General features: G+C 36.1%; 1 protein-coding gene across 1 annotated transcript in view; it reads left to right on the plus strand.

Annotated features, from left to right (window-relative positions):
* Positions 1-18,562, plus strand: part of ACD11 (Glycolipid transfer protein (GLTP) family protein) — a 107,391-nt gene that overhangs the window by 41,374 nt on the left and 47,455 nt on the right. Inside the window, exon 2 of the mRNA XM_089810416.1 lies at positions 13,194-13,366. Within this exon, the coding sequence (XP_089666542.1) occupies positions 13,194-13,366 (173 nt within the window). The remainder of the gene's footprint in view (positions 1-13,193; positions 13,367-18,562) is intronic.

Genomic DNA, 18,562 nt, shown 5'->3' on the forward strand with positions numbered 1-18,562 from the left:
TTCAGAGGTTAATGATTCCCCTCCAGATTCTCCATCTTCCTGTCCAATTTGGGCTAGACAAACCTTGCAGTCTGCATGTGATTGGGTTGGGGATCCATTAGACACCAGGCGAACTCGTTCACAATTCCAAGATGCTCCACATGTCTTCATTGCTATTGCCTCAGATCCACAGTCCTTTCATGAGGCTTCTGGTATTCCTGAGTGGGATACAACTATGTAGAAAGAGTATAGTTCCTTGATGAGGAACCACACTTGGGATCTTGTCCCTCTTCCTAAAGGAAGAAAACTTGTTCAATGTAAGTGGATCTATCGGACAAAATTTGCAGCAGATGGGTCAGTTGATAAACACAAGGCTCGCTTGATCGCCAAAGGATTCTCCTAGGTTCCTGGGATTGACTACTCTGAGACTTTTGCGCCAGTTGCCCGAATGAATTCCATTCGAATTGTTCTTGCCATTGCTGCAGCTAATCATTGGGAAGTACATCAGATGGATGTGAAGTTTGCTTTTCTTCATGGTGACCTTCATGAGGAGATCTACATGGAGCAACTACAGGGCTTCCTTCAGGATTCTTCACTTGTGTGTCGTCTTCGGAAGTCTCTCTATGGCCTCAAATAGGCTCCTCAGGCCTGGTATGCCAAGATGGACTCCTTCCTTCTATTAGTTGGGTTCACTCGGTGCCATTCTGATCCTAATGTCTACATTTTGCTATAGGGTGATTCACTTCTATTTTTAGTTTTGTATGTTGATGACTTGCTGATCACAGGAAGTTCTTCACCCACCATTAAGACTGTCAAAGTGGCCCTTCAGGACAGTTTTTTGATGACTGACTTGGGCTTGTTGCATTACTTTCTCGGGATTGAGATCCTTCAGTCTCCTTCTGGGATCACCATCACACAGTCCAAGTATGCTCTAGATTTACTCTCGAGGTTTCATATGGCTGACTGTAAGTCTGCTCCGACTCCCTTCCTTTCTGGAGTCAAACTTGAGGCTCAATGTTCTTCTCCACTTGTTGATATCACTTTGTACCGCCAACTTGTTGGGAGTCTTATTTATCTGACTCATACGAGACCTGACATCTCCTATGCTGTAGGCATGGTCTCTCGATTCAAGTAGGAGCCCCATGAGCTGTACTGGAAAGCATCTAAGCGGATCCTTCACTACATTCAGGGTTCTCATAGTTGTGGGATTCACTACGCAGTAGGTATTGAGCTTGATTTGGTGGGCTGCACAGATTCAGATTGGGCAGGTGATTTTGAAGATCGCAAGTCTACTTCAGGGTATATAGCTTCTCACTTGGGTCAGGTCCTATTTGTTGGTCGAGCAAAAAGCAGTCTGCTATTGCTCTATCTTCTACTGAGGTTGAGTATCGGGGGGCTGTAAATGCCGCCACTGAGGCCATTTGGCTTCAACATCTTCTCACTGAGTTTGGTATCCAGATTAGACAGCCATCAATCATATTTTGTGACAACCAGAGTGCCATTCAGATCTCACGGAATCCGGTTCATCATCAGCAGACCAAAAACATAGAGGTCCACATGCACTACATCCGGGAGCTCATCCATGGTCATGTCATTGACCTTTGCTATTGTCCGACTTCCGAGCAAGTTGCTGTCATCTTCACGAATCCCTTCACTGAGAGCAAGTTCCTGCATTTGCGAGCTTTGTTGGGGGTGTGGGATGCTTCATCTTTTGGGGGGCTTCTTCCTCTCACTCGGAGTCTTGACTTTTTTTTGGGGGGTCTCTTTTCTCTCTCTTTTGGGAAATCTTATGTACATGGGTACCTCATCAGACTTGACTTGCCGGGACCCATTTCTACATCCACCTAAGCTTCGCTTATGGGGGGCTGTTAGTGTAGTTTTTTATTTTTCCTATTTTGCTAGGTTTTTCTTACACTTTTAATAATCTCGCTTAGGTTAATAAAGCATGTCTTATTAGGTGAATGGTTGTGAGGTGTCACCTTCCTACATGTGAGCATCCATTAGCTATCTTGGGAAGATACTTTGCTATCTTTAGTCCGATAGATGGTTGCTCCTCATTGGTTGGTGTTGCCACCTCCTCCCTCTTCCTAGCCTAAATAAGCATGCTACATGGCTTGTATTTACATCTCTTGTTTTAGCATCCTCTTAATGCTATTTTGCTTCTAGCATTTGCATTACTCTCTTGGAGACTAACTCTGTGTTGCTATTTTGATTTTGTATCATTTGCATTCATAGTTTAGATATTTATTCTTTGCACTAGTTTTCTGGGTTATTAATCTTTTCAGATTCTAACACACTTCATATCTACAAATTTCATATTGATTTGATTCTATAATAGCCAGCAGAGAATGGTTAACCCAAAATGTAAATTTACTAACTATAATACCAATTGTAGTGCATTCAAACAAAGCTACTCATTAAAATCAATCATGCCATATCTTTAGATTATGAATACGTCAATTAAACTTTGCAACTCACCAACCTTGATACCATCAAATCTATCAATCATCTTATAGAAGATGAATCACTCGCAAAATACACTAATCAATCTATCCTGTAACATCCTAACTATGTGTCATATTGAAAAGGCTGTATAATAAATATACTGAATCAATTAAAACCTAGAATTACTTGCGGACAAGCAATTTTGAGAGGGTAGGATTGTAATATCCCCCTATAGTATCAAGACTTGGCATTAAATCATAATAGTTGATATCTCTATTCAAAATAATCAAGTTATCAATTAAAGAGTAAAATAATTATTAGATATCTTGATTATCTATAATAAATTATTTAATAAATAGATATAAGTATTTCAGTACAGAGTATATAAGTAAAATTATTAAATAAATGCTAATTACTCATTGACTGATTAATTACTAACAAAAAGATATATATATATATATATATATATATATATATATATAAACTACTAATCAACTATATACTAACTCAAAATCAAACTATATATATATCAATCAAACAATATACTAAACTATATGCTAATTCATAAACACGCTATAACTATATACTAATATTCCTAACTAACTAAAAAAATGACGCTGCCGAACATGGCCTACATACTATAAGTTCGACTAAAACTGAGTGTAAAAAACATGGAAGGAAAACAATAAGGAAAAAATACAGAGTAAATGGAAGCAATTTGAAACAAAGAACTTACTGTAGCCTGTCCTATGCCATGTAGGATTGATGGGACCCACCATTGGTGAACACAAGAGAGAAGGTGAAAAGAATATAGGGAAAGATGTGGAAATATCACATATAATGCAAAACATAGAGTGCACTCATATTGAATGCAAGGGACAATATAATATAAATAAGAAATATGCCTAATGTGCCATTGGGGAGGGCAAACAATTAAACACCACGCCCACCATATTATATAATTTATGTTTGGAAATGTAAACCATGGATTCCACACAATGTGCATACATTCCCTCACTTTCACATGCCCCGTCAACAGACATAAGGAATATGCTCGGGTTATGTGCTTGAGCCGATGGGTCATAGGTTTCTTGATTTGACTCTAAATTATATTTATACATTACCCAAATGGGATCCAACCAATACTGACACAACCTAAGAGCATGGTAATGTCAACCAATAAAGTTAGATTTATAATTATAATCATAAGCGTTATAATTGAGTAAATACTAAAAGTATAAATAAACCATTATGTGGTCAGTACTCAATATCAATCTCATTAATTATTTAAGAGTAATTTTCAATATCATTATAAATAATCATTACAAGAGAATTGCTCTAATATATTCTTATAATCAAATAGTGGTGTTATAAGAATAAGACTTAATCTTTTGATTATCAAAAACAGGATCATCTCCAATTTTATTATTATTTGATTTGTGACCCGAAAGATAATGTTACCAAGGAGGGTCTTGTCTAAGTCCGAGCAATTGGATCTTTGTCCCAAGATAGGGTACGGGTCAGCGACCCGTGATCCTATAGAGCATAGACTTAGACCTATAAACTTTGAGGGAATCCATTGCACATTTGGCGTCTAGGCAACTTGGGTAACAATTATGCCCTTCGATCCCAAATCCAAATAATAATATCATTTGACAACTAAAATAACTAATATGAACATCTTGATTGATTAAATTATCATTTTTAATAATGGACCCAAAAGGGGGACATTACAAGAAGGAGGATTCAGATGATGAGGTAACCTTGGCGAACATAGATGTACCTGCTTTGAATACCTTTCAAATTCAAGGACAAATTAATGGAAGAAACTTTAAGATACTCATGGATAGTGGCTCTACTGACAACTTCATCAGCAAAGCTTGGATCCACAAATATGATCTACCTAAACTCCTATGCAACACCTTAAAGGTCAAATTGGTCTGTGGAGAAATTGTGCTTTGCACACCATGAGTCTTCCCCTCAAACTGGAACTTGTAGGCTACACATATTTGGCTCAATTCCACATTCTAACATTAGGGAATGCTGACCTCATATTGGGACTGCTGTGGATGAAGAGCTAGGACCATTCAAGCAGGATATGAACAAACAAACAATTGTTTTGGAAGAAGCAAGGAAGAAAGACATCCTTGTGGACTCCAAGCCAAGACTATCACACCTCAATTGCATCATGAGAAAATTAAGAAATCTCTATAAATCTCAAGGAGCAAGATTCACCCAAGGGTTGAAGTAATCATTAAGAGTGATGAAACATTGTGGATCTGTGTCAACTATAAAAGAAACCCATAAGAGCAGAAAAATCAAATGCTCGTGGGCAAGCATTTTTGAAGGAAAGGAGACTGATATTCCATTATTTTGATCAAATAAAAATGTAAATAAGGGCAAGGAAAAATAAACGTACCTTTGCTATGCATTTTATTCCTACATTTTATCATCCATATAAATGCATCCATTCATGATGTCTCATCACATATTTGTGCATTCATACGCATCAATTGTGGATTTGTTCATGTATGATGTGGATCATGTATGAATGCATGTATGTGTATATGTGTGTATATATTTATGCATGCATATGCGTACGTACATACATATGCATGCATAAATATATACACACATATACACATACATGCATTCATACATGATCCACATCATACATGAACAAATCCACAATTGATGCATACTATTATACCACACCTTCGTACCACTGATATATGAATACATACATGCTACAATGTTCTATATAAATATCGAAACATTCTATCAGAAATAGACATGCATTCATGCAGCATCATCTTTACATATATCTCTGCATCATACTATTGGTGAGAATGGTATCATTGAGATCAGCGTTACTCAAGGTTACAATGATTTATGGTTACTAGGAGTAATCCAAATGATGACTAATAATGATCATACATGATTATTATGAGTAAATATTGATAATTCTCAGCGATGGCTATATTCATTTACCATTGATACTTGGCTTTTATCGATTATCATGTTAATCTACAATAACATACGATTATTCATAACAGTTGTATTGTTTATCCATTCACAAATGGTGGTTAATGATATTGAAGTTTGGCATCTTTTCATCATGCCTCTTTGGCACATATATTTATTATTTACTAAGCCAATTGGCTATCCAAAGCATAGATTGAAGAATTGATTTTATAAATATATCTATTTTTGTGGAATCCGCTTGGTAAAGAGAATAGACAGTTGCTAGCGCAACTTATCTTAGTGCAAATATTATAATTGCAGATCAGCCGACAACATCAGTCAAGGAGCATATAATATTATTGACATATCTGAGACGGCTCCCGTACAGAGTATTTGCGTAATTTATATCAGAACATCTAAGACGACATACTTCTTTCTAGTATTTATCCAGTAACTTGCGGCACATACAAGATTGTCTATTAGAGACAGCTCACGGGGTAACATGCATGCATCATATTGTTAAATCAGAAGCAATCACTTTACATATATATTGAATTCTATATTGTTTTCGAACTGCCAGACATATATAGCAGTCATTGATATAATTGTAATAGAGTTGAACTATCATTTGTATTCCATTGTGGCATTTGGAATTACCCGTCATATAAGTCCGTTTACCATTGCATTATTTTGCATTGTTATTCATTTCCATTTTGTAGCAATTGGAACTATCAGTCATATCCATAATTCATTAATTTGTGTTCTTAATTCACTATCATAATGCACGTAACGTCAAGATACATTCATTAATCCATGTATGTCCATATAACTACAAGAAGGGGACATTGCACGATAGTGTGCCATCATGTCATGTGTTGGGTGATTGGGATGATTTTATTTTTGAAAAAAATGGTGTCTTAGTTCCAAACCATCAAGCGTGTAGATAAGGTGGCATAGAAGACAATCAAGTTCTTCAAGGACAACCAACTGCTTCAATGTATGAATATGAATTTTTTCATACATTTGTTAGCTCGCATAATCTTGAAGTGCGTGGCTATGAATACAAATCAGAAGCTTTGTATGGAGTTGAGTCTCATAAGTTACATCATTTTGAAGGTTAACTAAGGTTAAATGAAGGTATGGTCTTTGCAGCTCTAAACCATTTTGATCATGTTCATAAGATGATGCCAGATTTGTGTTGGAAGGCTTTAGGGAATGATGATGTTTCTGAGGGAGGTGAATCTCTTGCCATGAGCTCAAGTAGGCCTTGGTAGTAGTAAAATCAAAATACCTAGACTTACTTGCAGATATAGATCATCTCCTTACACTTGGTGAGATATGCTTTGATGCCTTGAGAAGAACAGGAGATGATGTGGGTAAGCTTGGTGAGGCATTGGGCATAGCCCACCCTTCATAATACATAGTAGAATTTCAGACTTCTATGTCAGCCAGACTTACAAAAGACAATGCAATTTGAAGATGACAAAAAGTTGAAATATAGAGGAAGGACTTGAAGGGTCCTTTGATGAAGACATGATGGTAGAAGAGGCACATTAGGAGCTTGAGGATGATAAACATAATGGCAAAACACATGTTATGATTGCTCTCCTTTCTGCTGTTCTTAGATATCATCCACAGAGAAAAACAATGCAATATGAAGATGGGAAAAGGTAGAGACACAAAGGAAGGACTTGAAGGGTCTCTTGATGAAGCCATGAAGGTAGAAGAGCCATATTAGGAGCTTGAGGATGATAAAAATGATGAAAAAACACATGGTATGATTGCTTCACTTTCCGGCATTCCTAGATATCATACACATCTGTTAAAAAACAATGCAATATGAAGATGGCAAAAAGTGGAGATGCAGAGGAAGGACTTGAAGGGTCCTTTGATGAAGGCATGAAAGTAGAAGAGCCACATTTGGAGCTTGAGGATGATAAACATGATGGCGAAATTCATGGTATGATTGCATTCCTTTCTAGTGTTACTAGATATCATCCTTTCATGTTAAAAGGAATTGTTAAGGGACAAAGAGTTGTGTATGGTAGAATTTTTCAACAAACTGGAGTTTGAATGTTCTCCAATGGGTAAACATAGTGTTTTAAGGCCCTAAGGAATGAAGCAAAGGATGGGACAGCTAAAAGTGTGTATGCTTACTTTGACATCAAAGATTTCAAAGACAAATAAAAATGAAGGGATTGGGCCCAACTTTCTGATCATGCACAGTCGTGTTTTGCCTTATTTTTGTGTGATATTGCAACCTTCAATCGTGGAGAAATGAATAGTATGAATTCTAGTATTGTTGGTATACATGATGCAAGCATGGGATATAATAATTTTGATGATTTGTTTTGTGACAGGATTGATTGTTTGCATTTCGGAGCAGCGGATATAGAGCAGTCCCAAAAGTTGAATGACAGATGGCTAGAAGTAAAAAGTGAATCCACCATTCAAGAGATGTCTTCATTGGGCAATGAAGACATCTACATTTCATCTCTAGATTTGCCACCAATTTCATATGATATTGTAATATCACCAACTCCAGACCAAGAAAGCAATATAAGATTATATAGGTTTTAATTAAAGATTGAAACTTATGATTTCCCAATCAATTAATGAGCCTTGCTAGCTCACTCTTGAGTATGCTGTAGAATTAATATTGTTTTCCTTGCCATCTTGAAAGCTTGTGATTTTTTGGATTCTATGCTCTTCAGATTTTGAGAAGAAATTAAAAAAATGCATAGAAATAAATGGTAATCCACAATCTTATTTATAATTTTGCAAATATATACAATGAATTGCAGCTGTACGGAATGCACATTTATTAAATAGTGAAATGCAAGGAACTTGACAAAGATAAGAACTACGTAAGTCCTTGGCAAATGGAATTGATAGTTGTTGGAGAAGTAATAAACAGTGCCTCTAGATTGCTGTTTGCAGCCCTCTAAATGTCAAACACCACCCTTAATGAATAATTGCAGTTATGAGTAGAAGCGACACTGCTTGTACTTTGAATGCCACCTTGCTATAGAATACAATGAAACGATAAAATCGGCCAGTTATAACAGATTATCACCTAGCTCTATGTAGCCAATCTAGAACATGCAATGCCAGCAGTAATATTATCTCAAACCCTCAAATAAACTCCTTACAAGTTCTCAGAATTGACTTGAAGGAATGAGTAGATGACAAACACAAGTCATTGGCTTAATCCAACTCAAAGTGCTGAAAGACATTGAAGAAAATTCACCATTTCCTCCAATTCAATGCCAAACCCTTGGAATTCACACTTCATCAAATAAATAATGCATAATGGAATGATTCGATCCTTCGTAAGGAATGCATTTATAACATTTTTAATGGCCAAGTTTCCTCTACACACTCAATGCCAAGAGTCTTCATGAATATACTTTTCACTTAAATGCCCTTTGCTTTATACTTAGGCGCATATTTGAATAATATAACTTGTTAACTCCCTTTGATTCCAAAAATGATCTTTTCACCAATATCACGTATTCCGACACACAAGTGTAAAGCCACAATAAAACATTAGTTTATTATAGTATGATCAAGAATAGTTAGTAGAGGGTTGGGCTGGTTACGTAGTGAGTGGATGTGTGTGTTGGTCTCCTTAACCAACCAAGGATCCATTTTAGAACTCTTCAACATGGAAGATGGATGCACTGTTTTTGATAATAAATAAAGAATACTATTTTGCTTTGCACTCATGTGGTATGTTACCCATTGGTAATAGTTTTGTATATGCTATTGTTGGTATTAAATATTGATTTATTCAATTCATGTCCCGGTGAACTGTGGTATAACCCATCTAAATTTTTAGTGTCATTGTCGAGTTTGAACTTGGAGGTATCATAACAAACAAAATGGAGCAATGGGCCCACCATTCCTATAATAGGTTCTAGTCACAAACAGTAACGTGAAAGAGGAAGAAGTAACAAGGGAAAATCAAGTAACATGAGAAAAGGTGGAGGCCTGGGAAGTTTTTGTTGACCAATACGTGTGAAAGGAAGCCTGAGAGAGTGGTTCCTGAGAGCACGGTATGGAACAATTTTTTTAGTTCCACTAATAATATACAATCTCCTTAGGTAGATACCTCGGTTACTGGCAAGGAACTTGGTACGGTTGGAGGATAAGTGAGTAGAAGTACAATAGGAGCAACAAAGGCAACAAGTACTTAAGCAGTTTGTGGAAAGAAGCCTATGTGAAAACTAGGCGAGGGATATTCCAAGGAGGACACCTGGGCAACAGAACAATTAATGCCCCTAATTTTGAACAAAGACCAAGGTGAGTACGAAAAGCTGAAACTAAGGGGGAAATTGCCCTAAGATGAGCCTTAGGTACTAGGGAGCAAGAGGAAAGACATCGCTGTTTGAAAGATCTTATTGACCAATCAAAAGTGCTTAACCAAATAGAAGAGAATCTGATTGAAACTACCATAAGAGAAATAGAGAAATTGGCAGTCTTAGAACAACCTGAAATAAGGGGTGGGTAAATGGATCCGGAAACACTAGCATGCATAGAGCACCGCCCAACCCGATAAGAAATCCCTAGTTACGTAAAAGGAGAAGTAAGGGGGCCGCCAGTGGTAAGCACTCAAGGTGTAACTCAATTGGTTACGAACACTCAAGGAAATAGTGGGAGAACCAAGATGGCCAAAATGAGAGACGAACAAAGACTTCCACCATTCACAAAAGAAGGATTAGAAAATCTAGCATGACATTGAAAAACATGTACAACAATATGGTAGGCAAATGGTGAGAATGATGAGGACAAGTCGTTAAAGGCGTTCTCGACTACCCTAAGAGGGATCGCCGTTGATTGATATCCAGAGTTAGAAGTGACCAAGAAAACAAGGTAGAAAGATCTTCAAATAGATTTTGAAGAAGAATTTAGACTGTTATGAGATGATGATGAGATAGTAACAAAACTATACAATACTAGATAGGGGAAGAATGATTCCATACGAGCCTATAGTACGAGGGTGAGAGAATTAATTGGCAAATTAGAAAGTAAACCAACATAAGAGATGGTTTATCAAAGGTCTAACTCCCATCCCTATGTAAAAAGATGAAGGTAGTCCCATCATCATCCTTTGTTGATGCTTGCACTTGCGCCATGGATATTGAAAGTGAAAGGAAAACCTCAAAAGGGAGGAGGCGTGGAAGTGACATCGAGAGCTCAAAAGAAAGTGCGGATGAATCCAAAACAATCTAAGCATTGAGAAGGGATATTGGGAGGAGATGGAAGATATGGCTGCCAATAAGGAAGGTACAAAAGAAGGAAACTGTGGTGCACTGACTGTTAGAAAGGACACACAAAAACCAGTTGCCCAAGGCAGACTGTGATATATGTCAGTTATTAGGACATTCTATTAAGGAATGTCCTTATAATTTGACGATACAAAGCGCCAAGGTATTTTTGATGCAAGGTGAATAGTCCACACCACCATCCACACCCCTAAGGAATGCAAACATGGAGGCATCACCAGAAGGGTACCCGAACAATCGATAGGGAAGTAATAACAATAGCAATTCCAATACACCCAGGAGTCAACCAGTATCACACTAGGGGATGCCCTATGATCGAATACGAATGATGTAATGAATGAGGACATTTTGCTTGTGACTACCAAAGTGGAGGAATGCTATGCAAATGGTGTGGACCTGGTAATCATGAGGATACCGACTGTCCCAGACAGAAAAGTGTGAACATGCTTGAGATTTCATAACCAAGGAGGGAAGTCCTAGCCATTACAAGGATAAAAGCCAGGACACTCACATACCCTGATGCAGGTGTGGAGTAAGGGAGCTTGGAGGAGGCTAGGAGAGACATCCAAGATGCCATGGCGAAAGAAGGACAAATGAGTACCCCCAATTCCCTTTCCCTTAGGTCAGTATCTGAAGCTAAAATTATACAAGTCTTAGAAGCCACTATACTAGTGAAAGTTGCAGATTTGTTAGAAACTTTACCTCAGCTAAGGGTGGCTATAACACAAGGCAAAAGAGATAAGGAAAAAAAAGCCAAGGAGGGAGGAGAGGAGGAAGCAAAGGTAGGGAAGGACATCAACACTCTATTCACCATAGGGGTAGGAAGGACACCTTTAGTGGTAAAAATGGAAATAATGGGATGTAAGTTGACAAATACTATTGTGCATGGAGGATGAGGTGTTAACATCCTTCCTGAAGAAACTTGGAAGGCCCATGGAAAACCAACTCTCTGGCTGCCTACATTTCAGTTGGTAGGAGCCAACCAGCACAGAATCAAGGCCATTGGAACACAGTTGGGACAGAAAGTGGTGATTAGTACGCAACAATTCTTCTTGGACTTTGTGGTCATTGCCTTGGAAAAAAAGGGTATGATACACTACTGGGGAGAGGTTGGCTTGTTACAACCAAGGTAAATAAAATTAAAAAAATGGAAAAAAAAAATAAATCTTTCCAATGAAGTGGATGGACTAAAGTATGTAATCGACCTCCGAAACCAAGCGCTGAGCCAAGAGTTGGCCTTAGATTCAGAAGTGGAAGGAGAAGAATGGGACAAGGATGGAGTAGAGCTTGACAAAGAAGGCATATTACGGCCAGGGAATCGCTTAACAGGTGAAACAAGCTCCCTCAATGGGCTGTTTCACTGGCAAATGGGAGATTATGAGGTCTTTGAATCAGAGAGTAATATGTTGCAAATTCAAGAGACAAAACTCAAGGAAGAATACCCAGGACATTATGAGGAATACAAGGAAGGTACTGTAAAACTTGATGACACCCTGATTCACAGATTTGAGAAGGACAAAGAAATAAAATATAAAGAATCTAAACTGAGAAGAATGAATCTATGGGAGGAAGATCATCTCAAGAAGATTCTCGTGGGCGATGATTGGGACCCAGTGTTAAAGGCAGCAGCATTTAGAATTTTCCTGGAGTACTAGGACGTGTTCACATGGACATACAAGGACCTAAAAGGAGTGCCTCCAGAACTATGTGTCCATAGAATACCCCTCATACCAGGAGTCAGACCAGTTGTAAAAGACCCTACTGAATGAATAGAAACTATGCAGCTGAGTCATAGCCGAGTCCGAGTCATGGAACTATGTGTTTTTTATGGGGTTTGGACTCATCTTATTTCTTCTTGTAAACATCATTGCAAAATGAATGATCTCATCCAGTATATGAAAGTCTTTAAATCTTTAGAGTAGCCAATGCTACATTCAATTTCTGAGCCTGACAGAAATATGGGAAGAAGCATTATCACTTTATAATTTATTATTTAATGTTTTTCTTTTTCTTTTGTAGCGTCTCCTTTATCAATATTTTTGTTTGTAATAGCAATGGACATACTTATACAGTCCCTGGAATGCATATGATAAATTCTGCTTTGTATGGAAATCAAATTGTTATGTGCTTGCCACTTCAAAAGCATCTTTTTCATTTGAAGCTTGAATTTAACCATTGGAATAATTTTTTTAAACAGCATTCTTTGTCATGTTGCAAAAACAGCATTCTTTGTCATGTTGCAAAAAAAATGCTTATATGAGGCTGACAAAGGGACTTGGTTTTCCTTAAAATTTCAATGTAAATATGTTATCTTCTTTTCATTGCGATTACATATATAATTTAGCAAACCACTAATGGTTAAGTCATTTTTTTTTAACTATATGGTCATGTAGCACAAAAGTAAAGATCAATAATACCTGAAAAAAGAAGAGAATACACCTGTGAGTTTGTAGAAGTGTATGGAAGTGACAGTAGAACTTTTACAATGTCATCTGAATACTTTTGAAACTTGAACAGGTTGATAATTTGAAGGAAGCATCAAATTCCATAGACACTCTGCAGTCAATGTTAGATCTTGACATCAAGTCAAATTCTGTTAGAGTGGGAGGCAGCAATTCACGTAACTTGCTGAGAGTCAAGAGAGGTCTGGACATGGTTAAAGTGTTATTTGAGCAAATTCTAGTCACAAAGTATGCTTTCTTATCCGATTTTACTTTTTATATTCTGTTTCCTGTTCTGAGATTGTTTATTTTTGAAATTAATTGGATTTGTTTTAAATGTTAAAATTTTTTATGTTTCTTGTGGAGAATATCTCCTACTTATCACTTGTTGTGTTTGGAATTTAGTTAAATATTGATTTAAAAAAAAAATAATTTAGGTTTGAGATGGACATTCCATCTAAGTTCCATCAAGTACTTGCAATGTGGGTTGATAATGATCGGTAAGAATGGAAAGGGTGATAGCACATGAAACAACAAACAGAAAATCAATTAAGAAATATTTTTTATCAGTGATATCTGTAATCAAATGATCACAAGCATGTAAACTTCACACTAGAAAACCTGAAATATGTGCCTCATCAGATTCCAGTGTTGTCACATTTTTGTTTATATTTAAAAAAAATCTTTGTATTTTATTTTGTGGCTTTACTTTTTTTGGAGTTTAGAAGTTTTAGAGAGTTTCTAGGGTTTAAATGTTTTTTTGTTTTCTTTCTTGATTTTTGGATTCTTTTTAAACTTATAACTTCAGTTATACATTTTATGATGTAATATTAATAATTTTATATTAATATTTATTAGTTTTTATAAATATTTTTTATATTAATATTTATAAAAACATCCTTAATCAAACAGGAACTTCTAGTGTGCCTACAGCCATGTCAGAATTTTCGATGTGTATTGAACTTATCATTTTGATCTATGAATGAACAGAATCCTGCTTCTTAGTTATATAAATTCAGTTTTTAGCATGCTTTTTAAGATTATTTGTAAACTACTTGTTTTTAAATTATTTGGGAATTTCAAGGAGTTTTGGTGTGTTTTTCCTAAGTCAGAGTCTCAGTTAAATTTGGGTCTGCCAAGTTTTGTCAAATCCAAAGTTTTTGAAATATGCTCTCAATTATGGTACGGGCATGTTTTATCCAATGAGATATGTCAGTTCTTTGAATGTTTTATGAATATGAAATCTTGCGAGGATCTACCAAAGAATAGCAGTTTCAGGCATGGTAGTGCAATATTTTACACTAGTTGTTTCTTCGGAGAGTGCATCCATCTTGCTTATGGATGCAATGAACTTAATTAAACTTCTGTTTTTAATTTTTCTTGGCCTTATATTCAGAGTTAAGATTTGAGTGTGAACCAGTTTTATAATTAGATTGTGGAATTGTTACTATGTTGGTTAGTATTTAGTGATGTGCGGATCAAAGATTCGAAACTTATCCAATTATATTATTTAATGTCATTCAGAAAAATGTGGAGTGAGATTTGTAAAACAAGAAGTTAGTGGAACATTAAGCCTTATCCTTAGGGGTGATGATACTTAGAGGTTTTGCATATGAAAAGAAGGATGTTTGTTGTTGTGTTATGATGTCTGCTGTGGCAGATATTTTAGTGTTAAAAATACATGTTTCTTTAATTTGTTTGTCGAATATCAACCAATCATCCTTCTGAACTTTCTTATCAATATTGTTTACAATTGTGAGAAAATCTGATTTGCTGTTCAGTTTACCCTCTTGTTGCAATCTTCACTTTATCGATGTGCATATTTGACACCTCAATCAATGTATGTTGGGAGATGGTATTATGTCACATCCTGTAGTAAGGCTCAATAATTAAATTGTTGTTGGTGCTAGGTTAAGTCAATAATTCATGCTTCAGGGATTCAATAACCTATGGTGTAAGAATGCCAGTTTAAAACTTGGAAGTGTTATGATATCCCCGTCATGGAGAAATTTGTCTAACCATTGGACCAACTTTCATTGACATCTTCACATTACTTGAACAGTGTCAAATTCAGTTTTTTTTCATATATGAATTAGGTGTATAATTCTCAGAGTATATTAACACAAATTGCAATTATTTAGTATTTATAAAAATTTTGAACTGTACAAATTATCTTAATTGGTCATTCAAACTGAATGTGATTGGTGGTTTTGGAACTTTTATGCTAGAAAGAAATGGTTGTGAAATCTAATGCCTATCCACTACTGATGAGACGAGTGTGATAAAGTAAAAGAAGTCAAATAAACAGTACCATTGCCATTGTTGTTGTGTCTGATCTCTCTTTATATCCACTTTCTCATACTTCTTTTTTAGTCTCCAACAAATTTGCTTGTGTTTAACTTCCTTTTAATGTTGGCTTATTTTTCACTTGCCTTCTTTCTTCCTTCAATTTTATCAGATGAATACGGAAACACTTCATATGGTTCTACGTGTTCTTCAAACATCTCTGCATTTACCGTATGTCATCTGCATTGTCGCCCTATCATTGTAATGGAGCATTTGAAGTTTTCAGATGTGGGAATAACACTTGGGGTTATTTGTTTGGAAAGAAGGATAGTTGTTGCGGTGACGCGTTGTGAGGTTTTCACAACATCATCCCATTGCAAATGGGAACTCCCTCCTTTTTCCTTTTGTTCCTGCCGCTTAGGTTTTGTGAGTGAGTTTGGAAAGTCTCTAAGGGCCAGCAGGGACAATTTGGTCAGGTTGGATGAGAAGGAAGGCTAAAAATCAGTCAAGAGTTAGCCTTCATTTTGAGTTGAGGAGAAAGCTTGCGGGATAAGGCAAATGGTGTTTTAAGTTACACGGTGAAGCAGAGAAATTGTGAGACTAAGAGGAATCATAATTCCTCCCATACCTTAAAACTCTGCTCTTAAGCTGGGCTTAGAAAGTGATGGAGCCCTAATTTTGTGCAAATTGAGGTGTCTGTCTGAGCTTTCTCTCCCACTGCTTTTTAAAGTTTACCATTAATATCAGTTCTTATAAGATTGATCCTTAGCAGTTTTAGGGGTGATGATACACTTATTCAGCTATATCACAGCTTTATTACGGAATTTGAATCAAAGATTAATCTGCTTAGGCCTGCACACTTCATTGTCATAGTTTCACGTCAGTGCACAAAAAGGAGGCTATTATTAGCCTCTTGGAGGAAATATTTGAAAAGCTTATCGACATAATATAACAAATATTGATCATACAGTTTATGCAAGCTACCTTTGGGTCTTACTGTAATAGTATGACGCTGGAAAATTTATCATACTTTCCAGAGCGTTAGCGAGATTCAGGCCTCAAGTCTGCCAAAGTCAAATCAAAGCATTGTGTTACTGTGGAGAAAGACAAGTATAATCAATAACAGAGGTTGCAAGATAGACAAACAGGGACTGGGCAATCTCTTTTAAGGTCATAATCATTCACCACTCAGGAACCGAGTGTGTTTTCCATACTTGCAAGTGGATAGCAGGCACAGCAGCATGGTGGGAATAATTTGCTTTGCAGTCTGAGTATATAATTTGCTTTGCAGTCTGAGTATAGTCTGAGTATAGATTGTCAGAAATCCGATGATCTTCAATTGTGGGGGTTGTCTCATTCAGTTCTTCTTACAAAATAACTCCCAAGTTAACACTGATCACTAAAGTGCACAGAAGTTTATAAGTGTGTAGCGGCGGTCAGCGAAAATTTGAAGGGATCTTGATCACGAAGGTAGAGAGAGGAATATGAAACTAAAACACTTACCAGTACCAAATCACTCTGACAGAAAATTGTTTAAAATATATAGGGTTTGCAACTGTGATTTGATAGAAAATAGATGAATCAAATAAAAGGTTTGTGATAATTAAGTCTATTGCCCAGCCTGAAATATTGCAGTGCAATGATGAAATAAGCAGGTCTTGCATATCATAGATTCACGAGATTGATCTTCCAAACATAAGAACTATTGACACCTTGACCGTGTTTGTATATGATTCAAAAATAAAATATTCAAAAGCATCGATTAAATATCGGGGTCATACAGTCAACATACATTTCCACATCATTCGGAGATAGTTTGGCACTTGAATGAAATGGTTATGGGAAATACTGCTATGAACAGGAATAATATATAGGCAACACCTGGTGGCAGATAGGAGGGACAAATTACTTGCAGCAATAGATAAACTAGCCACCCAGTACTTAAGAAGAAGTGATTGATGGAGAAAATTTAAACAAAAATATTCAGCAAATCAAGTCACCCATGTGTATGAATTAATGCCACAAATGGCCAAGACAAGAAAGCAATACTTACAGTTAGAAAAGCCAATTCAGCGATAATTATACATGATGGTGGTCTTAGCAGTATTACCAGCAGTTAAGGTTTACTCTAATATGGATATTGAGTCTCCATAAGCCCCGATAATAAAAGATCAAGGAGTTGCAATTAAGATATTAATTTCAAAAGAAGGCAATCGCCCATTTGGAGAAGCTACAATATCATTAGAGAAATTCTAAATTAAAGGAGACAATTTGATTTAATTATTAGTAGTGAAAATTCATGATTCTTGACTTGAAAAGTCACCTTCACTTATACAATCAAATATAAATAAGAAGTGAACCATTTTTGAAGGGAGATAATAATCAACAAGACATATTTGGAAGAGCAATATAACTACAGAGATGTTTTCAGATTTTGTAAGGGGAAATATGAATTATAAAGAATGGCTTATGATATGGATTAATATATTATTATTTCATGATTAAAAATTCTTAGTTCCTGTTTATTTATTTAAAGCAAAGAAAATAAATACAATTTGGATTTGTCCTTTTTGATTAATAAGACGATTATTGGATTATTTCTGACAAAGCTCATGTATTAGATTCTTCATCGCATTCTTTGTTTGATATTCAGGGATAGTGTGAATTATATGTGTTTCCTCATCTATGTCCAATTGGACTTCCCACAATAGAAATTACCTTCCTTTTGGACTAATGTCGAATTGTATATAAGATTTATCTTCTGCAGAGCATAGGGGTAATTTATGATATTTTAAATGTTGTCTCATAAAGTTGTACATAATAATCTTCATTGTGTCAAACTCTAATGCCCAAGTAAACTTGGCACTGGTAATTTAGAATCATTGAAAAGTAACCATAAGGTTCATAGTCAAAGTTTATGATCCTTCTCTATATTTCCTTCTTGCAAACATTAACTCCATTATTGAAAAATAATTATATAAACATTCAATCATATCAAAGCATTCATATAATTTCTTTTTGGACAAGTTTTAAAGATTTTGCCAACTTAGAATTCACAGTCTAAATTCGCTATAGAAAAGCCTTGAATCAAGCCGCAAGGGTTTAAGGAAGGTTTACCTGCCTAGGTTTAGCGAAGCCTAAAGTGCAGGAGAATTAAAT

Source organism: Cupressus sempervirens, chromosome 11 (assembly GCF_028749045.1).
Source record: "Cupressus sempervirens isolate cs-2001-9-10 chromosome 11, ASM2874904v1, whole genome shotgun sequence".
NCBI lineage: Eukaryota > Viridiplantae > Streptophyta > Pinopsida > Cupressales > Cupressaceae > Cupressus > Cupressus sempervirens.